The sequence below is a fragment of the Elephas maximus genome, chromosome 3 (genome assembly GCF_024166365.1).
Source record: "Elephas maximus indicus isolate mEleMax1 chromosome 3, mEleMax1 primary haplotype, whole genome shotgun sequence".
In the NCBI taxonomy this organism is placed as follows: domain Eukaryota; kingdom Metazoa; phylum Chordata; class Mammalia; order Proboscidea; family Elephantidae; genus Elephas; species Elephas maximus.
Window position 1 is genome coordinate 51,636,124 of NC_064821.1, and position 24,766 is coordinate 51,660,889.

General features: G+C 53.7%; 2 protein-coding genes across 4 annotated transcripts in view; one reads left to right on the forward strand and one right to left on the reverse strand.

The window, feature by feature from the left end:
* Positions 1-23,509, forward strand: C3H1orf167 (chromosome 3 C1orf167 homolog). The gene is given in 23 exon segments (XM_049875506.1): positions 1-110; positions 1,225-2,477; positions 2,681-2,724; positions 3,216-3,423; positions 4,283-4,416; positions 5,424-5,551; positions 5,977-6,154; positions 8,101-8,276; positions 8,812-8,998; positions 10,400-10,586; positions 10,690-10,844; positions 11,023-11,086; positions 11,492-11,836; positions 15,459-15,631; positions 16,872-17,291; positions 17,896-18,169; positions 20,208-20,281; positions 21,074-21,179; positions 21,985-22,026; positions 22,029-22,215; positions 22,393-22,445; positions 22,503-22,613; positions 23,324-23,509. Coding segments are annotated over 23 exon segments (4,755 nt in total). The 5' UTR covers positions 1-40.
* MTHFR (methylenetetrahydrofolate reductase) overlaps positions 16,356-24,766 on the reverse strand; it is a 22,347-nt gene continuing 13,936 nt past the window's right edge. For all 3 annotated transcript variants that reach the window (XM_049877937.1, XM_049877938.1, XM_049877936.1), the window contains exon 12: positions 16,356-24,724. In XM_049877937.1, the coding sequence (XP_049733894.1) occupies positions 24,527-24,724 (198 nt within the window). In that variant the 3' untranslated portion in view covers positions 16,356-24,526. The remainder of the gene's footprint in view (positions 24,725-24,766) is intronic.

The window sequence follows — 24,766 nt, forward strand, 5'->3', positions numbered from 1 at the left end:
CCAAGGCCACCACTACCACCCTGGCTCTGCCCCGGAGCACATGGAGCTGAGGTCGAACGCCAGCTGCAAGGAGAATGTGCCCCCCAGACCCCCGGCCCCCCTGAGGCCAGGCAAGAGGCTTAGCAGACCTGGGGGAGTGGTGGCAGGAGCATTGGACCCTTGCCTTCAAGTTATTAGCCCAGAGCCCCCCTCCCAGGCGGGGCAGCCCAGGGGGTGCTAATTCCAGGGATAATCCAATCAGGGTCAGCTGGGCTGAGGACAAAGTCTTCCCCAGCCTGGGCTCAAGGGAGGTCACATGGCCTCGGGTGAGTGAGGTCAGGAAAAGGGGACCAGGGGTAGGCCTGGTGGAGATCCTTGGCTGGGAAGGGGGCCCACAGGTCAGTCTGTGCCAGGAGTTTCTAGACCCTCCTGCTTAGCCACTCTGGGCTACAAGAAGGCCTTGGAGCTGGCCCAGCCCAGGAAGAGAGCAGCCCAAGAACAATTCTGATCCTGATTCACATACCAGTTTCTCTGTTCTGGCTATGTGACCACAGAGCAAGGTGCTTAACCTCTCTGAGCCTTAGATGCTATATTCCCCAAAGGTGGCAACTTTTCTTGCTCATTCTGCCTGCTGGGCTCTAAGCCTCCCAGGCCGCCTTCAGTCCCTGCGAGGACTCTGCCGTGCTGCAGAGTGGCCTGGGGGAACCGGCAGGGAGAGAGGAGCTCTAGATCTCACCCCCACTTTACCCAGAACAGCCCCCTTCAGCTGCTCATGTAGCGGGTCTTGCTTTCATCCCAGTTGGCTGCTCCCCTGTTTTCCCCATCACCCCGTTGCTCAGGCCAGAAATCAAGGAGTCATCCTTGATTCTCCTCTTGTTTCCATCCCCTTCTTCCATGCCTGTTGGCTGTGCTCCACAGAGAATCTGAATTTATCTCCTTCTCTCTATCCACACTGCCAACCCTGGTCCCGGCCACCATTATCTCGTCTGGAATCCTACAACAGCCTCCTGACTGCCTTCTGCTTTCCTCTGCCCTTTGCACAAACGCCCCCTGCCCCCAGCCCATGCTCCAGGCAGCCATGTCACCCCTCTGCTCAGGACCCCTGGGGGCTGCCTTTCGTCCACCCAGGGAGACAAAAGTCCTGGCTCCCGCCCCAGTTCTGTGACCTGGCTAGGCTCACCTGTCCTACTGAGCACTGACCTCTAGAGTCCTCCCCCAGGGCCTGACTGTCTCTCCTCTCTTTAGAGCCCCGGAGATTTCTGAAGAGCCTGGGTGTCAGCCTGGGCAGTGGGCATGGCCAGCAGGTGCCCGTGCATTGGGCCAGGAGGGGAGGGTCTGCCGCCACACCCTCCCCAGGGACAGTGCTGTGCCAGGAGCCCTGCCTCGTCCAGACAAACCTGGCCAGCCCTGGCCCCAGCCCACATCTTGCTCTGGAGGACACAACTGGCCAAAGGGCCAACTCAACCTTCCTGCAGCAGAGCAACCTGCAGCCCTGGGCTGGGAGGCCTCATGGGAGGGCCCAGAGTTTTGCCATCCAGCAAAGCAACCTGAGCCTAAGGAAGACCAGCTTTGCCGTGCGTGGAAATCGAACCAGCCCCCACCTCTGGCCAGAACCTCAGGAAAACTTCAGTTCCCACACTCTGCCACGGAGAACCCCACTCTGCCGCAGCGGGCAGGTGACTTGCCCATCACCCAGCCTGAGGCAGTCCCAGCCACCAGCCCCAGATACTCCCCGCCTGGACTTCAGGCCCCCTGCAGGCTTCATCCCTCGAGATGGGCGTCCTTGGCCAACCACCAGATCCTGGTGTGCCCTGGGCCGATGGACCTCCGGGCCCGTGGGTGAGCCCCTCACCCTGGAGGACCTTGCTCTCCCTGCCCAGAGCCAGGCTCAGGCCCCATCCCATGCTGGTGTCCATCAGTTGCTGTCCTCCATGCCACACCTGGAGCACAAGGCAGCCCGACTCAGGCACTGGGGATCCCAGGAACCCCTGGGCCCTGAGCAGCAGGACCCTTGGGCCAGCAGTGGCCAGGCAGTCCTTGACCAGCCCCAGCCCAGCCAGCCTGCTCTTGCTTGCTGGGATGAGAGGCAGAGATGCCTCAGAAATCCCAGGGAAAAGACACAAGGAGCCTGGGCCAGTCTCCCAGACTCTCAGGCAAACAGCCAGCCAGCATCACTGGAGACTACTTTTGGGATACTGATGGAGGACCCCCTTGACCCTGAGAAAGGGGTTCTTCCTGCCTACACCCTAAGCAGAAGAGGGAACTGCTCCCCAGGGCCTGCATATGATGGAGGGCAGAGGGGGAGCCCTAGTTTCCCTCACGGGGCGGGCAACCGGGAGACCAGGCCCTGTTCTTCCACCTTCTCCAGTGCAGCCTGGGGAGTCCTGCCTGGGCAGGAAGGCAGGGAGGGGGCCCTGAGGGAGCAGGTCAGCGGAGAAGAAGAAAGGATGGCTTTCTCCTGTCTGTCAGACACCATCTCAGCGAGGAGCACCCTGCAGGTACAGCCTGGGCGGCGGGGGAGCAGGGGTGGCTCCCTGACCAGGCTGCCTCCTCCCAGGGATTCTCCAAATAACTGTCTCTACCCTGTCCTCCCTTTCCCCCGCCCAGGTAGGGAGGCCTTGGGCAAGCAAGCTTGGCAGAGGGTGTCTGTCCTACCTGTTCCCTGGCCTGAGAACTGTGTTGTGTTTTCTTGCATTTCCAGAATAAGGTCCCAAACATTGTGACCCTGGAGACCAAGACAGACTGGTGAGGCCATGGGCTGCAGGAACAGGGGGATAGTGACAGCTTCTCTCCCATTTGCCTGGGGCCTGGAGACTAGGCCTGACCTAAGGCCTTGATGGTATATCCCTGGCAGGATGTAAAGGGAAGGGAACCGAGCTTCCTTCTTCCACATTATCCCTGCTGGGATGAGGGGAGCCCCCTGGGCCCCAAGGACAGAGACATGGGGGCCACTGCACCTGGGTGTGGGACATGGGGAATTGTAAACTTCTTGGGCTGCCCTGAGCTCTTGGTGGTCAAATGGGGCATCCTCCAGCGTCCGAGGGCTTTCTTGTCTGGAATTTCCAAGACTAGCCATGAATAAGAGGGAAGTTCTTCAAGTCTGCAACTAGTCCTTCCTGCTGCAGCATGGGGGCATCACTGTGTAGATGCTGGAAAGGCAATGTGGGTGGTGCCCCAAGCTGCTCACTGGGGTAGGGGGCCAGGCCCGCCTCCTGACGAACACTCATTGTTCCCAGCTGGCAGCTGCTGCCCAGATGTTTCAGAGCCTGGCAGCACACGGCGCAGAAGCGGCGGACAGTTGTGGCAGCAGAGGCTCTGTGCCGCCGACAGCTGTTGCGAAAGGGCCTGCGGGCACTCCGGTGGGCCCTGTACCTCCGGGAGGCGTGGCTTGAGGCAGTGTCAGGGTGGCACATGAAGATCCTGCTGGCCCGGAGCTTCCGAGAGGTCAGTGGCCTCCAGGTTGGGCCAAGGGGAGGTGATGAAGCCCTGGTGTGTCTGAGGAGAAGGCTCCTTCTCCTGAGAGGGCACAGATTACACCTCATGAGTGACTGGCCATATTGCACAATGGTTAGGAGCTCAGACGCCTGAACCAGCTCTGCCCTGAGTTCACATCCTGCCCCTGCCACTCCCTAGCTGTGTGACCTTGGACAAGTTACTCAGCCTGTCTGTGCCTCAATCTCCTTATCTCTAAAATGGGATAATAATGGTATATATGCCATAGGGTTCTTGTAAGGCTAAAAAACATAGCAAGCACCTACCTACCTTACAAGCATTTGCCTTTACAGGCAGTCCCGAGATTACGAATGAGTTCCATTCCTAGGTCTATCTTTAGTTGAATTTGTACGTAAGTTGAAACAGTTAGGTACGATTTGTACCTAACGTCAGTTAGTCAGATATTTATGTTAGTATATGGCATATAGTGTGCCTTTCTATGCATAAAAAACATTAAAGAAACACTTCCAGATACACTAAAACATCTTTAACATAATAATACAGTGTTAGTAATGTTTTGATGTGTGTTGCAAAGTATCATTCCTTTGTTATTACGAACCATTGTATGTATCAACCCACTGCCAAGTAGATTCCGACCCATAGTGACCAAGGAAAGCCCTGCTTCTCAGGCTCCGTCTCTCCATTCATTCATTCATTCATCCTCAAGGAGACAGGAGAGTCTCAGGATTCCCACAGGGTTTGGAGTCCAGCAGAAATGTTTAGGTCCTGCTCTTGCCCCTTCCTTGTGCATACTCCAGGGCCATGTTAAGGCTGCAGCTGACCTCCTTCTCTCCCTTCTCTCCTGACGCAGTGGAGACAGCTGGCCGCACAGCAGAAGCAGGAGCCCCACACGCAGGCAATGCCAGAGTCCCCGGCCTCTGGGGGAGTCTGGGGCCAAGGCCGCTCAGGAAGGAAGGCAGCTGCAGACCCCGCCCTGACCAGCAGGTGGGCTGGAGCATCCAGGGTGGCCTGCAGTGCTGGTGGCCTTCCCTCCCATGATTCCTGCCTCACTGTCTCCCCCTCCCCCCACACTAGAATGGGGAAGCAGATGTGGGCAGAGATATGCAAAAAGATGGCTGTCAGGGCGTTATCATTTTAAAACCTCAGAAACCAACTAAATGCCCAAAAGTGAGTAGGTAAATTAAAGTTTGACCATGTGGTGAACCATTTGGCTGCCATTCAATATGATGTTTATGAGGACTTTTAAAAAATTCCTCCTCGTTCTTTTTTTTTTTTTTTCTTTTCAATATCTTTATTGGTTTTACTGCCAACCACAATAACAATACATGCTTGGTTTGGAAAACAAAATTAAAAAGAGTTGGAAGTATATAAATTAAATTGGAAGTTTTACCCCACACGTATCCCTTTTTCTGGGAGTGTTTTTATGGGTATTTGCATAATTTTTAATGGCAAGAAAAAATGGTCATTGCTAATGTTAAATTTTAAAAAGGAGGATAAAAAATAGTATCTAGAATAGTTTTTTTTTCAACCACATAAAACAGCGCATTGACAAAGGACCAAAAAAAAAAAAAAAAGTTGCCGTGGAGTCGCAAAAGGACCAATGGACCTGGGGGAAAAAAAGCCAAAATGGGCATGGGGCTTATCTCTGGAGCAGTGGGATTTAAGTTGGTTGTTATTTTCTTTTTCATTTCCCCAGTTTTTCCACTACAGCCATGTGGTATTTTTTTCTTGTTTTTAAATTAAACAAACGTATTTTAAAATAATTATTTAGTAACAGTTATTTTACTGCATGTTTGTTGTAAAAAATTCAAATAGCATTGAAGAGACTAAAGCAAAGGCAGACCCTCTCCCCCTCCCACCATGGCATTTATAATCAGGAATAAAATGAAGTGTCTGGAAGAGAGCAGGGTGGCTCTGCACCTCCCGCTCCCAGCACCAGCCTCGGCCTGGGGTGGGCAGGTTGAGACTGTGTGGTTCCCTCGGTATGGCAGCTTCACTAACAGTAAAGGGAACCTGAGGAAGGAGGAAGGAGGCCTGCCGATTCCTTCGCATCCTGGACTGAGACCAGATGGCAGAGACGGGAGAGCCCAGATCCTGCAGGCACTGCAATGGCTGGCTGGTGAGATGGTGGAGAAAATAGGGTTTGGGGGGCAGATGGAGCCAGGCTGGACAGGATCTGAGACCCCAACAGGGAGGGCAGTGAGTCCTGAGCGAACCAGTGTTTACTGAGCTTTATTCTGGTGCCTTTCTAGATACAAACCCACTTGAGCCTCCTGGTGACCTTGGCAAGGGAGCATGCCCATTTTACTGATGGGGAACTGAGGCACAGAGAATTTAAGTGAACAGCTTAAGGACACACAGCATGAGGACGATAAAGGCCCAGGCAGAAATCTGAGCATTAGAACTAGGAATCACTCACTCGTGGGGAAACTGAGGACCAGAGACAGGGAGCACACAACTTGGTGTCCCAGGTGTCAGTGGCCCCTCCTGAACCTCCCCTCATCTCACTCCCTCTGTTTTCTCTCTCTCCCCCATCCCTTGCAGTCTTCCTCCTGTGGTGCCATCAGAAGGGGCTGGCCAGGCAGGAGACAGGAGTTCAGGGAGAAGCTGCCTGGGCCCCGCCGAGGACTCGGAGGGCGAAGTGGCCTCACCAGGCCTGGCATGCAGCCCCAGCCAGGGTGGCCCCACAGGAGACCCAGTGCCAGAGAGCCTGGCTCTGCAGGTAGGGGAACATAGTGGGTGTGGGTGGTACTGGGGCTTGGGGGTCCCCTGCCTGTGGCACCATGTAGGACCCAGCAGGGAGGTGCCCTTTAAGTCAGCTCTCAAGGACTCCTGGTATTGAGAGACAAGGACAGAAGCAACTGGTGAAAACAGCTGCTGTTTACTGAACACCTGGACATCCTGGTGGTGCACACAGTTAAGCGCTCAGCTGCTAACCAGAAGGTTGGCAGTTGGAACCCACTCAGCTGCTCCCAGGGAGAAAGACCTGGCAACCTCCTTCCAGAAAGATCACAGCCAAGAAAACTCTGTGGGGCATTTCTAACTGTGTCACATGGAGTCACTATGAATCAAAATCAACTCAAAAGCCCCTAACAACCTCACACAAGACTTGCTGGACACCACCCTAGGGGCTGGGACTTGGTTAAGCAAAGCTTGGTTCCATCCCTGGGCCCTCACAGAACCCACGGAACCCGGGCCAGGAAGGGGAGCAAACAAAAAACCAGCAGTCACAAAGTGAGTGTGTGCATAAGGCCCGAGTTACGTGTTGTGACAGAAATGGACACAGGTCTAGAAGAGTTTGTTTTTTCCTTGTCGTTAACTTTTTATTATGGGCCATTTTCATCTTACACAAAAGTAGAGAGAGCAGGGTAATAATCGCTCATGTACCTGTCGCTAACTTTAACAAAATCACCTCCTGGGAATGTTTCATCTGTACCGTAACTACATCCCCGTCCCTCATTATTTTGAGACAAATCCCAGACATTATATCATTTCACCCATAAATATTTCTGTATGTATCTCTAAAAGATAAGAATTGTTAAAAAATGTAATCACAATCCTATTATTGCACCTAAGAAAATGAACAATATCCTTTAATACCAACAAATATCTGGTCTGTATTCAAGTTTCCAAGGAGCCTGGGTGGCGCAAGTGGTTGTGATCGGCTATTAACCTCAAGGTGGGCAGTTCGAACCCACCCTGCAGCACCATGGGAGAAAGGCCTGGCAATCTGCTTCCATAAAGATTACAGTACAGCCAAGAAAACCTTATGGAGCAGCTCTACTCCATAACACATGGGGTCACCATGAGTCGGGGGCAACTCGACAGCTGCATACAACATTAGAATTCCAGTTGTTTCACAAATACAGATTTTGTCAGAGCTCGTTACACTGTAATTGGCTGATATGTCACTGAAGTCTCTTTAACATACGGGTTTCCCCCATTTTTTTCCCCCTTGCTTTTTATTTGTTGAAGAAACCAGGTGGCTTGTCTGGTAGCGTTGTCAGCCGGCTGCATTTTGCTGATTTTGTTCCCAAAATGAGAACTTATTACAAAGAAAGCTGACCTAGAGCATAGGCTTATCGGGGAGCTAAAGGGTGGACAGTTGACTATTGAAAGGAGTCCGGAGAAGACTGCCAGTCAGAGGGAATAACATGTGCAAAGGCCCTGAGGCAGAGGAACACAGGAAATGCAGGGAACAGCAAAGAGTCAAGTTGGAGACTTGCTAGTAGGCAGGGAGAGGTTGAGGATTAGGTTTGAAAGGTATGTATGGCCAGGTAGGCTGCGGGAGCAGTTGAAATTTTATCACAGAGCAAGCGGGCTACCCCTGGAGGATTTTAGCAGGAAAGTAAATTATTTTGGATTGAGATTTGAAAGAAAAATCACTCTGGCTACCAAGTGGAGGCTGACTGGAGGGGGACGAGAGTGGGTGCAGGGAAACCAGGTTGGAGGCTGCCGCAGCCACCCCAGCACCCAGAGATGATGGTGTCCTAGCCTGACGGGCCATGCCATGCTGTTCTTACAGCAGCCCCATTTCACAGATCAGGAGACTGAGGCTCAGAGAGGTAAAGTGGCTTGCCCAAGCCCTCAGCAGTGTCTGGTACGTAACAGACAGCTGTCCCTGTGGTCATTAAGATTAGTACCAGCACTTTCCCTTGGCTCTCCCAGGTGCTTTGGGGCCTGGCAGCGGTTTCTGCAAAGAGGAGTCCGGTGCCGGAACCACCTAGCTGACCGCCGGGTGGGGACCCTGAACACGTGCCTGCGACAGTGGGTGCAGATGAAGCAGCTCCGGGCCTCGGATGAGGTGAAGGTGACCCAGCTGTTCCTCTGCCGGCAGAAGGCAGGTGAGCAACTGGCAGGCCGAGGAGCCACACCAAGATGGGGCCCCCTTTCCCTCCCTGCCAGGGCTCTCCCTCCCCAGTGAAAGTGGCAGCTAAGTGCCTTCTTCAGTTGGCCCTGTTAGATTTATGGATTCCTGTGATGGAAGGTGGTAGAGCAGGGAGCTCTTAGGTGTGCTAGGCCACATCCTCACCCCCATTGTGACCTCCTCTAGGCCAGAGCGACACGGTTCCATCCCCTCCCACCAAGGACTTGCTGAGGCCCAGCTTAGTGCTGGGTTATCCCATACCCCCCAGGAAGGGATTTATTTGGTCCCTGCTCACAGGAAGCTCCTAGTTTGTTGGAGGGGAAGCAGCCCCTGCTCCTGGGAAACAGCCCCTTCTCACCAAAAAAAAAAAAAGTACAACCTGATGAGGGAAGATGGGATCATCCCCATGATGGCGAGAGGTCACGAGCGGGCCTGAGGCAGTAGCTACCAACAGCTTTGGGCAGAGGGAGGTCAGCAGGGGTGTGGCTGGTTCATCTCTGCCTACTTCTCAGGGACTGCAGCCCTTCACAGCCCAGCCCCTGGAGTGGCCACAGCCCAGAGCCCCCGGGCAGTGGCCCAGGCCCAGGGGCTGCTCCTGGAGCGAGGTCAGGGCTCCCTGCAGAAAGCCTGCCAGAGGCTGGCCCTCTACCGGGTGCTGCTGCTCTGGAGGATGCGGCTCTCCCAGCGCCAGCGGGCTGAGTAGGTGTCCTGGGCTTGGGACCTGGGCTTGGGCCTGCGGCATGGGGTGGGGACGTGAGCAGTGCTCAGCGCTGGGAGGAATGCCCCGGGGGGCACGGGCCACATCCTGCTCCTCCACATGTTCCTAGCACAGGATCGGCAGAGGCACAGGGCCTAGGGAGGTGGCCTGCAGATGATGACTGGGCAGAGAGCCATTGAGGGCTGTGGGACTGTGGGGACACAGGCACAGAGCTCTGCCAAGGGGACTGGGACCTGACGTGAAGGCCTCCCCTCCCCAGTATCTGGAACAGCCCCTGCCCATCAACCCCTCTAGACGGAGCTCCCTGGTAGCAGGAGCCCTGTCTGTCTGCTCACCATTGGCTCCCCAGCATCCAGCAGGTGCCTGGCATGCTGCAGGCCTGGGATAGGTACTGCAAATGAAGGAGTGAAGGAGCCATGGGCAGAGCTCGTACCTTTATCTGCCTCATTATACAAATATTAGAGGAATTGAGGCTCAGAGGGGTGGAGCAGCTTGCTGTAAATCCCACTGTGAATCAGGAGCATGAAGGGGCCCTGTAGGAAGATCATGGCGCTGCCTTTACACAAAAGGGCCATTGCTGAGACCCCGACCCCAGGTTGGTGGTTGTGGGTAAGGTGGAAGGCGCTTCCCTGATGGGATGCCAGGAGGAACATAAGCCAGCAGTCTGTCCTTGAAAGCCACACACCTGGCATCCACAGTCCCCACACCCACTTGGTCCACTTGGACCCTTGGTCTCTCTCAGTGCACCCTGGGCCCCTAGGGGGACTCAGTTCTCTGTGAGCCTTCAGAATGCAAGCCCCTAGTCCATCCTCTGGCCTTGGGGCATCAGGCACACTCGGGCTACCCTGCTAGCCTGAGATGAATGGTTGGATCTCAGGTCTGCTGCTGGGTCACCGTGAGAGTTTAAGGAAATGGCCCTCCCCAAGCCTCAGTTTCCCTGTCTTTACAACGGAGCAGAGGCAAAATTACTGGTGTAGTTATGTGTGTGGGCTCTGGAGTTGGGGATCCCTGGGTCTGGGGCCTAGTTCTCCCCCTCATCGCTATGTGGTCACCACTCCTACCCCAGAGAGTAGCAAGATGGATCTGCCTTGGCTGCTCACTGGAGTCGCCTGGGGTGCTCTGGAAAGGTCCCCACGCCCAGGCCACACCCATCAAATCAGAATCCCTGGAGGTGGGGCCCAGTGGGCATCAGTATTTCTCAAAGTTCCCAGTGATTCCAGTGAGAAGCCAGTTAGAGAGTCAGTGGGGCAGAGGGTGTACATGGCGAGCACCCTTTCAGCTCAGCCTTCTCACAGGGGCCAGTGTGGGGGTTGCCCTGCTTGGTGGCCCTCACACCCATCCGGAGGTGAGGCTGGGGCCCACTCACCTGCCCCTTCCTGTAGCTTCTTCCTCCAGGGCCTGCGGCAGCGGACCCTGCAGCACATCCTGCACCAATGGCGCTCGAAGGCTTGGGGTCCCTGTACCCCATCCAGCAACGCCAGGACCACCTCGGCCCCAGAGTCACTGGACAGTGTCCCGGAAGGGAAGACCTCACTGGGCTGCAGCTCACCCTGTGGTTCCCTAGAGAGGGTGAGGGGCTCGGGGGTGGGGTGGGCTGGGGCAGGCAGGGGCAGGCAGGTGGAGAAGATGGGGTTAGGGACGGGGGTCCCAGGACTCCACCCCTCCTCCCCAGCCTCCCAGGGACCCCGCCCTCCTGGAGATCCTCCGGGCGACCTTTCTTCGGCCAGCTGGGCAGTGGCAGCAGAAGCAGAGCCTCCTGCCCTGGCAGGTGCGGGCCAAGCAGGCCCGGAGCACAGCATATCGGTACCAGCGCACCCTCCAGAGGCGGTAGGGACCTCTCCCCAGGAAGGGCCAGCCCCGCAGACCGCCACTCTGTGGGTTAACTGTGGCTTTCCCAGCCCCTTCTCTCCATCCGCCCTTGACCTTCATAGCAGCATCCATTTGGGCCCTGCATCCCAGGAGGCCCCCTCATGCCCTGCATCCCAGGAGGCCCCCTCATGCCCAGCCAAGCTCAGCCCCCAGACTCAGCTCCTCTGAATTCCATCCACCCTCCTACCCTGCCTACCAAAGTGGGGGGAGGGGGGATACTTTGTGTGGTAATCACTTCTCTTGGAGATTTCCCAGCTGTGGTTTGTTCATTTATTCACTCATAGCACAGTGCTTAAGAGTCGCTCTGCCTGGGTTCTAATCCCAGCTTTGCTCACACTGGGTGTTGCTTAACCTCTCTGTGCCTCTATTGCCTCATCTGTAAAATGGGGTAGAGATAGTATTCACTCCAATGGAGCATTATTGAAGTAGGGGCACATGCATCCCCAAGCACGGAGCCTGGCAAATAGTCCAGAGTAGTTACCACCAGTGGCTGAGCACTGGGAACCCGGACCCCGTCCTATCCCCACCACTTGTCACTGTGACCCTCAGAGAGGCATTCAATCCCTCTAGCCCCCAGCAACCATTCTCCCCCATGATGGAAACAGGGAGAAGAGTCACCCAAGCCTCTCCTAGTGCTGGGAAGGGGAAGTGGGGCTGGGGCTGCCAGGGTGGCAGTGACCATCGTCAGGGTGGACACTACCTTCCCCAGCGTCCTCCTCAGCTGGAGCCACTGGACTACGGCCCAAAGGGCTCGGAGAGAGCTGGCAGCCCACTGGGCCTGGGCCCGGAGCTGCAGGGCGGTACTGAGCCTGTGGCGGCAGCGGCTGGCAGAGTGGTGGGCAGTGGAGCAGTGGGCCCAGGACCGGGGCCGGGGACTGGCACAAGACGCCCTGCGCCGCTGGCACTCCTGCTGGCAGAGTGAGTCAGGGACTGGGTCGAGGCTACCACTGGTGAGGGAAGGGCCAGGGTCCATCAGGGAGACCCAGGGTTCTATTTCCTCCAGCACAGAGTCCATTGATAGGACCCCCCACAGGGGCACACTCAGGATGGGTGGCAGAGCCAGACAGACTTAGGGGTATAGGCTACTGTCCTTGCTCTTCACTCTCTGGCTATGTGGACCTTAAACAAGCTACTTCACTCCTCCACATCTCAGCTTGTTGTTAGGTGCTTTTGAGTCGGTTCCAACTCATAGCTACCCCATGTACAACAGAATGAAACAGTGCCCGTTCCTGCACCATCTTCACAATTGTTCTTATGTTTGAGCCCATTGTTGCAGCCACTGTGTCAGTCCATCTTGTTGAGAGTCTTCCTCTTTTTCACTGACCCTATACTTTACCAAGCATGATATCCTTCTCCAGGGACTGGTCCCTCCTGATAACATGTCCAAAATACGTGAGACGAAGTCTCGCCATCCTTGCTTCCAAAGAGCACTTCTTCCAAGAAGCACTTTTTCGTTCTTCTGGCAGTTTATTCAATATTCTTTGCCACCACTGTAATTCAAAGGCGTCAATTCTTCTTCAGTCTTCCTAATTCATTGTCCAGCTTTCGAATGCACAGGAGAATGAAAATATCATGGCTTCACTCAGACGCCCCTGAGTTCTCAAAGTGACATCTTTGCTTTTTAACACTTTAAAGAGGTCTTTTGCAGCAGATTTGCCCAATGCAATGTATCTTTTGATTTCTTGACTGCTGCTTCCATGGGTATTGATTGTGGATCCAAGTAAAATGAAATCCTTGACAACCTCAATGTTTTCTCTATTTATCATGATGTTGCTTATTGGTCCAGTTGTGAAAATTTTTGTTTTCTTTATGTTGAGGTGTAGTCCATACTGAAGGGTGTGGTCTTTGATCTTCATCAGTAAGTGGTTCAAGTCCTCTTCACTTTAAGCAAGGAAGGTTGTGTCATCTGCATAACGCAGGTTGTTTATGAGTCTTCCTCCAATCGTGATGCCACATTCTTCATCTAGTCCAGCTTCTTGGATTATTTGCGTAACATGCAGATTGAATAAGTATGGAGAAAGAATGCAGCCGTAGTGTACATCTTTCCTGATTTTAAATCACACAGTATCCCCTTGCTGTGTTCAAACGACTGCCTCTTGGTCTATGTACAGGTTCTACATGAGCACAATTAAGTGTTCTGGAATTCCCATTCTTCACAATGTTATCCATAATTTGTTATGATCCAGACAGTTGAATGCTTTGCATAGTCAGTAAAACACAGGTAAACATCTTTCTGGTATTCTCTACTTTCAGCCAAGACCTATCTGACATCAGCAGTGATATCTCTTGATCCATGACCTCTTCTGAATCTGGCTTGAATTTCTGGCAGCTCCCTGTTGATGTACTGTTGCCAAGTGCTTTTGAACGATCTTCAGCAAAATTTTACTTGACTGTGATATTAATGATATTATTCGATAATTTCCACATTCTGTTGGGTCACTTTCTTTGGAATGGGCACAGATACGGATCTCTTCAGTTGGTTGGCCAGGGTGCTGTCTTCCAGATTTCTTGGCATAGATGAGTGAGCACCTCCAGTGCTGCATCCGTTTGTTGAAACATCTCAGTTGATATTCCATCAATTCCTGGAGCCTTTTTTTCACCAATGTCTTCAGTGCAGCTTGGACTTCTTCCTTCAGTACCATCAGTTCTAGATCATATGCTATCAACCAATTCTTTTTGATACCTTGACTCTGTGTATTCCTTCCATCTGCTTTTGATGCTTCCTCCATTGTTCAATATTTTGCTCATAGAATCCTTCAGTATTGCAACTTGGGGCTTGAATTTTTTCTTCAGTTCTTTCAGCTTGAGAAATGCCAAGCATGTTCTTCCTTTTTGGTTTTCTAACTCCAGGTCTTTGCATGTTTCATTATAATATTTTACTTTGTCTTCTCAAGCTGCCCTTTCAAAACTTCTCTTCAACTTACTTATCTATAAAATGGGGATAGTAGTAGTATAGAGTGGTTGTGGGGTCTACAAGACAATTCATGGAAAGTGCTTGGCTCAGAATCCAGCTCTAGGAGGTTATCATCACCACCACCAGCAGCATCTTCATCCTCGTCATCCTTGCCTGGCCCTCAGGAATCACTGGTCTGAGCTCCGAGCTGAAAGGAGGGGTGGGCAGTGTCATGGAGCCCATAGAGCCCAGCAGACTGTCAGGGAAGGTCCCCCAGGAGGAAGTGAAGAGGACAGCTCAGTAGGCAGAGCAGTGGAAAGGGTAATTGAGGCAGTGGGAATGGCTTCAGCCTGGGTAGGGAGGTGGGAAGGACTAGGTGTGCTGAGCTACCTGAGCAGTAGCTTGTTGGACAGGCCAGAGAGACATAACCAAGGAAAAGAGGAGGGCTGGCTCCCAGACAGCTTGCTTTGGGGGTCCTAGCCTCAGAGCAAAAAGAAAGCTGTTCTCTTTGCACCTCAGTTTGAATTCAGCTAAGTCAGGGGAACAATCTGAGGGACCGCTCAGACCAATTGTATTAGTTATCTATCACTGCATACAAATTACCACAAAATGTGATGGCTTAAAACCACAAACATTTATCATCTCACAGTTTCTGTGGGTCAGAAATCCAAGTATGGCTTAGCTTGGTGCCTCTGTCTCAGGATATCCCATGAGGATGCAGTCAAGTCCATGACCAGGGATGCAGTCTCATCCGAAAGCTCAGCAAGGTGGGGGTAGGGGAACATCCACTTCCAAGCTTGGCAGACCTTGTTGTGCCATGTCAGTCTCTCCACAGCGCTTCCTCATGACCTGGGAGCTGGTTTCTCCCAGGGGAGGGATCCAAGAGAAAGCAAGGGAGTGCACCCAAGCTAGAGCCAGTCTTTTTATATCGTAATCTCAGAACTGACATCCCATCGCTTCTGCCATATTGTGTTAGAAACAGGTCAATAAAGTTCAGCCCTTACTCAAGGGGAGGGCATTACACAAGAGCATGGACACAGGATGTGGGGGACATTGGGGACCGTGTTAGAAGCGGCCTGCTGCACCAATACATGGTATCAGTGGGTCCGCAGGTGAAGACTTGGTTGTTCTAGAAAGCTCCTGTCCTGTCCACCAGTATAGCTGCTTCTCCAGCCCAATTGTTGCCCAGGGGGAATGCTGGCCCAGTGTGGGCAAATCTTCTAGTTTTTAAAAACTTTCTTTAGAGAAAAGCTAGTAAATCTGATTTTTATGTGAATTCTCCTGATTCCTAAACATCATCAAGAAATTTAAACAAATAGAAAAATTCTAGATATGAGTCCCTGGGTGGTGCAAATTGTTAAGCACTTGACTACGAGCCAAAAGGTTGGCAGTTTGAACCCAGCCAGTGGCACCTCGGAAGAAAGGGTTGGCAATCTGCTTCCAAAAGGTTACAGCCATAAAAACCCTATGGAACAGTTCTACTCTGCACACATGTGGTCACCTTGAGTTGGAATCAACTCAATGACAGCTAACATTAACATGAGCTGGATTGGCCTGGTCACCAGTAATACACCTGTAACGGAAGCATCTTACCTCGGACAGTTAGGGTGGCCTCCTCTGTTCCCACTTGGACAGAGTCCAAAGGGATGGGTCAACAAGGGCCGGGGTGGAGTACCCAGTGGCACTCCAGTGTCTCTCTGGTCACAGGGCAGCAAATCCTGCAGGAAAAGTACCGGGTGTGGGCCCAGGTTCGTCTCCAGGGCCTACGGAGGGCCGTGTTCTGGGGCTGGCAGCAGGCAGCAGCTCGGCGGAGACACATGGTGACCAGGCCAGAGAAACTCCTACTGCAGAGGTGGGTGGGCCTGGGGGTGGGAAGGTGGGAAATGGCAAGCCAGGTGAGGGTCATCCCCACCAGGAAAAGCAGGGAGAGAGTCCAGGGACAATGGGGAGCTGGGTCACCTCTGCACCTCTGGAGGTAGTTCAGCCTGGAGGTCTGGGACCTGGGAAAGGGGAGGCATGAAAGGAGACCTTAGCCTGGAGACGCAGGGCCGTGGCCACCAACCTCTGCTTTGTGGGGGAGATGGCAAACCCCCAACCACAACCTATGGCCCCGACCAGCCCCAGGACTCCCCCTCCTGGCCAGGTAAATCCTGTGGTTCCAGAAGATAGAATTTTAAAAAATGACCAATTGCCACTGAGTTGACTCCAACTCCTGGGGACCCCATGTGTCTCAGAGCAGAGCTGTGCTCCATAGGGTTTTCAAAGGCTGATTTTTCAGAAGTAGATTATCAGGCCTTTCTTCCGAGGTTGCTTTGGGTGGACTCGAACCTCTAACCTTTTGGTTAGCAGCCGAGTGCATTAGCCATTTGTACCACCCAGGGACTCCAGAGGGTACAATTAAGATGGGCTGCACCAACTCCTCCAGCATCCACGGTAGCACGTGTTCCAAAGCCGCGTGTTATTGTAGTTGCTGGTGCAGTCAGCACAGTTGCTGAAGGAAAAGTGTGAAATCTTAATTTAAATAGAGATGCTCCAGCAAAGCATGTATATAGTTCATCAATGCATGTTTTAAACGTAGAGGGCACGTACTATGTCTGTACACAGTTCAGCAACAGATCTGCACATGTTCACGGTGACCCCATTAGGGCAGGGGATCCCTGACCACAGAGTGACTGACACCTGTGTTCTCACATCTGAACTGCATGGGCATTTTATTGAGCCATCAGGGAGTGAGGGACTGACCGCCTGCCTCAGAGTGGCCATGTGAGGGGAGGCAGGACACGGCTGCTCCCCTGGCAGAACTGGGATTTGAACCCACCACTACCTGGGTCCCTGCACCCCTCACATTGGCAACACCTGCCCCCTGAGCCCGGGGTTCCAAGACAGGGACTCTGTGCATTGGGCCCCTAAACAAAAGCCAGTGCCTTCACCTGTTACCCATTGGTCAGCACATTTTAGGCCCAGGGTTGTGTATGCAAAACTGTGTATAACCTATGGTGCTTGGTGGGTGATTCAAGGGTGTAAGTGGGTAATTGTGAGTCTGCCTAACCTCCAAGATCCAGCTGGACCCTCCTCCCGCTCCTGTTTTGCAGCCACTTCCAGGCCTGGCATGGACTTGTGAGAGAGGCTGGAATGCTCTGGGCCCGGCGCCAAGCCTTCCAGGATGGCCGGAAGAGAAGGGCACTGAAGAATGCATTTGCTGCATGGCAGGGAGCCCTAGTGGCAGCAGCCCAGGCCCAGGAGCAGCACGTGGCCTGGGATGCCATCACCTGCTGGAGCAGGGACGTTCAGCAGGGCCGGGCATGCAAGCAGCTGAGGCGGGTCCAGGCCCAGCAGGCCTTGGAGGCATGGAGCTGGGCCCCGGGCCTGTGCCATAAGGCCCACCAGCAGGCAGAAGAGAGATCCCTGGCCCAGGCCCAGGCAGGGGTGGCCCTGTGCTGGACATGGTGGGTTCGTGAGTCCCGCCTGTGCCAGGTCAGCAGAGCCCATGCTGCCCGAAAACTGAGTGCCCAGTGAGTGCCCCAGGGCCTTGGGCAGCCCCCACTGGGCTTTGAGCTCTGTTTTTAGCAGGGATGGAGGGTGTTCTTGGCTGAGAGGCAGGGCAGAGGCTCCGGGAGGTAGGGAGAGGTGATTCTGGTCATTACACCTAGACCTAGGGTCAAATCCCAGCTCCACCACTTTCTAGCTGGGTGACCCTCCTTGGGCAAATCTCTGTCAAAGGAAGACAACAGCCCTGCCTTGTAGGGTGCCTGGGGGGACTAGAGACTACATATGAAATCACTCAGCTGGGCCAGGTGCACAGCAAGTGCTCAGTACAGGCGCTCTGGTGATGGAAGCAGAGGCAAAACATAGTTGGCAGGACAACCCTCTCTCTATCCCTTAAACAGGATGCTTTTCCCTGTTGTGTGATATTCCACCCTTGCAGGCTAGTCTTCATGTCCATTTTAACCCGATTTCTCCAGAAGAAGGATAGGGGATGAGGGGCACAGGCCTGACACTTTGCCCACAGGTCCCTGTCATGCCAGGGCATTGGTGAGGGCTGTGGAGAGCTCCTGACAGGGCTCATACGTGGGTGGCTCTCATGGTCTCAGGTTTGGCTCCTCTCTCTCCCCCCAGGGTCCTAGAGGCCTGGGCTCAGGCAGCAGCCCAGTCCTGGGTCCAGCGAGCTGCTTTTGCCCAGCTCCAGCAGGGTGGGCTCGGGCTCCTCCTGCGGACCCACTGGGCCCAGTGGCAGACAGCGCTGCTCAGAGTGCGGCAAGAAGTACTGGCTGAGGTGGAGGAGACCAGCACTGTCCACCCCAGGCCCGGAGCTGACCTCACGCATTGCCTGAGGCTGGCCAGCAGAGGGCAGCTCCTACTGCTGATGGACTCCCCTGCCTGGTGGAAACAGGTGAAGTGGGGTCCAGATGGGGTGGTGGTGGTGTTTTTAGGTGTGGTCAAGTTGGTTCCTCGCTTTTAAGGAGCATTCTGATTGTACTTCTTCCATGTCAGATTTATTCATCCTTCTGACAGTCCATATTCGATATTCTTTTCCAACACCACAATTCAAATATATCAATTTTTCTGTCTTCCTTTTTCATCGTCTGTCCAACTTTAGCATGCATATCAGGTGATTGAAAATACCGTGCTTGATGGCAGGTGGGGTGGGAGGTCCAAAAATGAACGTGTGCCACTGGCCTTAGAATCAGCTTGTTCCTCGTTGGCACCGTCCCTACCGGTTCCAGTAAAACAGCAACCTCTGGCCTATGGGCAGTCTCCAGACTGGCCACCAGCCAACTCCAGGGTGTGATTCATCACAAACATTTACTGAGCACCGTGTGCCACGGGGCCTGGCTGCAAAGATGATTGCGACAGATCACAGTCTAACAGGAGACAGACACTTGAACTCTTTACACATCACAGTGCCGTTTAGGGTTGAAATAGGGACACACGGACAGTAGCAATTTTTTTAAGTTTTTAAGTTTTTTTTTTCTTGTTGGAAAAATGAAACACACTCGTTACAGAAAAATAAAAAAATACAAAGAAAAAAAATTCTCTCCCATAAATTTATCTACTGAAAGATAACTGCCAATTTCCTTTCCAGACGAGAGGCGGTTAGTTCTGACACCTGCAAAAACAGCGATAGGAGCTTGATGGCCTAGTAGGAGGGAAGCAGCAGCAACAATGAAAACCAGGCTCAAGAACTGACATTGCATGGCAGCTTGGGGACAGGTCATTGAGGGACACGGAGCCCCAGTTACTGGCAGCCCTGTAGGTCAACCCCACACTGCAGCATTCCTACAGAAATGTTCCCAAGATGATCTGCCTCGCCAAGAAGTCTGTTTGAGAACGCCAAAACCAAAACCAAACCCACTGAGTCAATTCCAACTCATAGCGACCCTATAGGACAGAGTAGAACTGCCCCCGTGAGGTTTCCAAGGCTGTAATCTTTACGGAAGCAGACTGCCACATCTTTCTCCCACAGAGTGGCTGGTGGTTTCGAACCACCGATTTTAGGATTAGCAGCCGAGCACTTAACCACTGCACCATCGGGACTCCTTTGAGAATGCCAGGAAGTGTATAATAGATTTTAGAAAGATTTTAAGGACAAAGATTAAAGTATATATATATATTTTTTTAAGGTGAAATGTTCCTTTAACTTTAGTGGGATCTGTTTTTCATTGTCACACTGTTAAATGTTTTAATAGTTTAAAAGCAAAAGCTGTTAAATAGAGGGGAGCCTCCGTAGGTAAAACTGTACTCCTGAGTTCAAACTTACAGACTGGTCTTCTGTCAGTAGTGTGCAGTAAAATAGCCTCTCTCCTCTCTCCCCTCACCCCAAATCCTGTATTTTTTCATACAAAACTTTGGTCAAGTGTAGAAATAGATCCAGGCTGAGGTGTATACCATACAGTAGCCAGAACAGTAAAGCCAATTAATGACTTCGGATTTTAAAAACAGAAAGCAATTAAAATGTATTCAAAGTTACATTAATAAAAGCTTCCACGAGGTAATACTGAAACAGTCACAAAGGTTAAGAAAACACTGCTATCAAAGTACGAGTGACTGCACTGCTAAAACAGACAAAAACTGCAAGAGTCTCTTTTAAAATTAAAGAACACGACACAAGAGTCAGGATTATTTTCCTACTCATGAATTTTCTAAGGTTGTTTCATAAGGTTGGTTATGTTGGCATCTAGTACTTTCTGAGGACAGCTGCTGAAGTCTCATTCCAACTTTGGAGGGTGAGTCCTCCCTAAGGAACCTCTGGATCCTGGTCACATTTTGGTGGCTGCACAATCTCAAAGTCGTGGCAACACAGCCATGATGTGCTGTGGCGTGAAGACACACCCCTGTGCAGCGCCATCCGTCCCCACGATGGGAACCGGCATAGAACTGGACACAGCCCGTTCCCAGGGCCCCTGCATGTAGAGCGTTCTCATGAGCAGGTACTGGTAGTAGGACCGGGACATCTGTTTCCAGGCCGCTGCCAGCACCGTCCCCCCACCATGCACCTCCGGAGGTGAGGCCAATTGTCAGTCTTAAAGTGTTATTTTTTTTTAATGGTATCCAAAGAGACTAGCTTTGGTTATTTGCAGAATTCACACATGTGGGGCTGTGGCCACAGTAGATTCTGGGATCTCAGGGTATTTTACTTCTAGATACGTTTATAGGGCAGTTTTACTTTCAGAGGATTTTTATTATTTCTTTCATTCCATCCCTGTAAGCAAAGTAAGGCAGGGATCCCATTTTATTGATGGCGAAAGTGAGGCTTATAGGGAATAAAAGTAAATGCAGGAAATGGTAACTAGGGTTCCTAATTCTGGGCCCCCTCCTTTGTACCATCTGAATGCAAATGCCCAGCCAGGTGCCACCCAGAGGTGTGATGCCATCTTATGACACGGAGTCCCCTTAAAGACGCCTGGTCTGACCAGTCGTAGGTGGACGCTCAGGCTCTGGTGTCGGACCACTTCCACGCTGTGGGGACAGTGATCCCCACCTCACAGGGTCACATGGAAAGTGCTTAGCCCAGTGCCTAGCACAGAGCCAGCTCTTATGGAGTGGGAGCCCTGTGGGAGAATGGGAAGAGACAAGGTGTGTACTGCCGGCCATGCTCTGTGGCACCTTCTCAGTCTGGAGGAGCCTGGGGTACATGGAGAGTGTGATGCGATGTGAACCACCCCATTTCTACACACAGGAGGAGGAGGTCCTGCTAGCAATCAGAGGAAGGCCAGGAAGGGAATTCCGCCAGGTCACCCTGGCTCAGGGAATCCAGCCCATCAGTTCCAGTTTTCCTCTCTGGCTGTTCCCTCAGACCCACAGCTGCTGGACACAGGCCCCAGGGCTCGGACTGCCTGGAACAGCACAGCACCACCACCTCAGTAGCCACAGGGAGCAGCAAGGAACGCCCCGGGCTCAGGGTAAGAAAACCATTCCCCTGGGGACAAGGTCTGAAGTGCAGGGGGCAGGTGGTCCCCAGCCCCCAAGGGCCTCCTTGGTGAACCTGTCTTATATTTGTTCTGTGTCTTCCCCACCCATTTCCTCCTCTTGGCTATTTCAGCCAGATTGAGAAGTTTTCTCCTTCCCTGCCCGTCATCTCTTTGGGTTACCACTCCACACAGGAGCAGTCCCAAGCAGCTGCTTGTTGGTGACCCTCATCATGGCACTTGCCTTCTGAGTGTTCATACTAAGGGAGGATTTGCCAGCCTGAATGATGAGTTAACCTCTATGACTTAACTACCCTTTCCAGGCGACAGAGAGCAGAACCTCAGGTGGCCCCTTGCCCCCTGCTGGCCTCCCCTCCACCACGCTTTCCAGCTCTGGCTGCAGTGGCCTGTCCACTGCCACGGGGCCCAAGGCCTGCCTCTCTGGACAACACCCAGCAGGCCCCCTACAGGACCAGGTGGAGACTGTAGCCCTGAGAGCAGAACCCTCAAAGGAACTGGAGAGGCCTATCAGAGGAGGCTGGGGTGAGGGCAGCTGTGCACAGGCACTGGGGAGGGGAGCGGGGCTGGGGGAAGATAGCTGTGGGTGAGCATGGGGGGTCTGGGTGAGAGTAGTTGTGTGTGGGTGTGGGGGGTCTGGGTGAGGGCAGCTGTGCACGGGCGTGGGGGGCAGCGGTAGAGGTGTGCAGGTATGGAGGTTCAGGGCATGGGGGTGGTGTGCGCAGGCTCGCCTGAGCAGGGCCCGAGCTGGGCTCCCCCTGGCCAGTGCTCACTCCTACAGAATCTGCTGAAGCAGGCCCAGGCCAGTGGCTCTGCAGCTCTTCCCTGCTCTTGAGGGGTCGTGATGCTCAGGGCACACCCGGGGGCCTCTCCCCACAGGATGAGCCTGCAGCACTGGCACCTTGAGGCACTGCTTCACCAGTTCCAGGGCTCCCAGAAGGCCAGGCGCCTGGCAGCCGCATGGCAGCACTGGGGAGATGCTCATGGGGCAGAGCAGCTGGCACGGACCCTGGTGAGTGAGGTACCCCCCAACCAAGAGATCTCAGAGCCCAGGGGCTCATCTCCCTGTTCCAGCCACTTCTCAACCCTAACTAGAAAAGAGCGTTTCTCAAATTCAGGTCTGTGGACCTACTACGTCTGAAACCTGGGGGTCAGGCCCAGGAATCTGCATTGTTAACATATTCTTTAGATGATGTCTCCTCCCCCCACCCACAGAGGGCTGGGATCAGCCAGGGAGCCCAGGTATGGGAGGCTGTGGTGCGCTCAGCCCTGGCCTTTCTCTGCTCACTGTCTTCGTAGCTCAGACAGTGGCACCTGAGATGGGCCTGGGGGACATGGCGGCGGCGGGTCCTGCAATTGTGGGTGGCTCAGCGATTCCTGCAACAAGAAAACAGCTGCATCCTTTCCCAGGTAACAGGTGGTGCAGCCCTCACTCCACTTCACCCCGTCAACCATTCCAGTGACACATGGGGACATTTCTGAGCTGGGGCCCTCCAGGCTCGCCACACCCCAACCTGTTGGCATCAAGTCAATTGACTCATCGTGACCCTACAGGACAGAGTAGAACTGCCCCATAGGGCTTCCAAGGCTGTAATCTTTACGGAAGCAGACTGCCATATCTTTCTTCCATGGAGCAGCTGGTGGGTTCAAACCACTGAACCTTTCAGTTAACAGCCTAGCACTTAACCACTGAGCCACCAGGGCTCCTTATCACATCCCGGGACCCCTTCATTTCCAGAGATATCTGTCTGGCCACAGAAAAGAGTTTTGAACCCTTGATTTTGCCGTGGGCCATGTGCCCAATCCAGTCCCACCCCCGCCACTCAGCTTGGTAACAAGGCCTAGCCTATGCCCACAGCTGCCGCTCATGCTTACTCTTGTAGGGCCGGTCCCCGGAGGGCCCCTCCCTTCTTTGCCCCTGCTCTGAACACACTTTCTCAGGCCAAAGTCAGATCTATTCTGAGCCTGTGCATTTGGCCTGGGGAGGGAGAGGGGCCTCAGCCACCCTCAGGGAGACTGCGGGGGGCTGGGCACAGCTGTGACTTTGTTACATACATCACGGACCTGGGGGGGGGGAGCCCGAGACAGAGGCATACAGCTCCCTCCCTTCCCGACTTCAGGCTTTGGCGAAGTGGCACCAGCGCCTGGCAGCCAGGGGCCGAAGTGGAGCCAACGGCAGCCTGAGACCCCCAAGCAAGCTGGGCCCCAGGGGCCCTGGGAGTGGGCCGGAAGATGCCCACGCCCCTGGGCACAGCAGACTTAGGATGGAGCAGGGGCCCAGCTGCAGCTGTGACTTGTTCCCATAAAGGCAAAAGCAGAAGTGAGCTGGCCTTCCCATGGGAAGGAACTATGGGCCGCCCCTTCGGGGAGTGCGGGCTGAGGCCATGGGTGCTCATGCCATGGCCTAGGGATGGGGCTCTGAGGGACAATAAAATGCCCTCCGAGTCCTAGTGGCTTCTCCTGCTCCGTCTCTCGTCAGGCTGCCCCTCTGCCCAGAGGCTGGCCCGAGAGGAAGTGAAAAATGACTCCAGCTGCTTCAGCCCCCAACCCACTTCTGTGAACCCTTGACAAGAATGGGTGTAGTGTATTCCTTGATGGGGAAGTCAGGGAAGGGCAAGGGCTCCATAAAGCACAAGGGTGCAGACTGCCTTTAACCTTTCAGGGACACTTTCTCTGTTGAGCCACCAGAGTATACAGACTGTTTCAAAAAGCAGCTTAAGTAAAAACCCAGCTGAGCTCTCAGGTAGAAGGTGGCAAGAAATGCTTGCCTTGACAGGTTTCAGCCCCAGGCCTGTCTGGGGGCCTGGAGCTTGGCCAGGCAAGGAGGTAAGCAGGCGGTGGTTTGTACCTTCAATCACAAGTGGGCAGTGCCCAGCTGCCGGGGTCTTGGAGCCATGTGTCTTCTGCAGACAGCCTGTGCCGGTGTGTACTCACTCCACCCATCCTGCATGGGCCCCAGGTGCAAGTTCATCTGAAGTCTCTGCCTGGCTCGGAGGGGCGGCACTGGTACAAAGGCTTAGCCTTCAATAGCCAACCTCCTCCCCTCAGAGAGGATGGTGTGCCCCCCACATGGCTCTCTGCAGGATGCAGGGGGACCCCCACAGGGAACACCAGGCTCTATGCAGGGCCGACTCAGCTCCAACCAAAGCCTGGAAGCCTCACACCAGTCTAGCTGCCATCGCCACGTGGAGAGGGCTTGGAGAGAAAGGAGGGAAGAAGACGGTTCCCAGGATAATCAAGGCTTGTGGGCGGAGGCAGGTGGGACTCAAGTGGCCCCGGCTAAGGATGTCAGGACGCCAGGTGACTGAGCCTCCGTCTGGCTCTCATTTCGGAGCGGGCCTGTTGAGCAGCTCAAATGTGTCCTCTACCACCTGCCACAGGCAGTTGTCCAGCGGAAAGTCGTTGTCCACCAGGTTGACCAGGAAGTAGTTGTCGTGGATGTACTGGATGATCATGCGGGATGGGGATTCTTCGTCGTACAGCTTGCCCCACTGCTCAATCCACAGGGCGAAGGCCTCGTCCTGCACACAGGCCAGGTTAATAGGCTGCCCACAGGTCAGGGC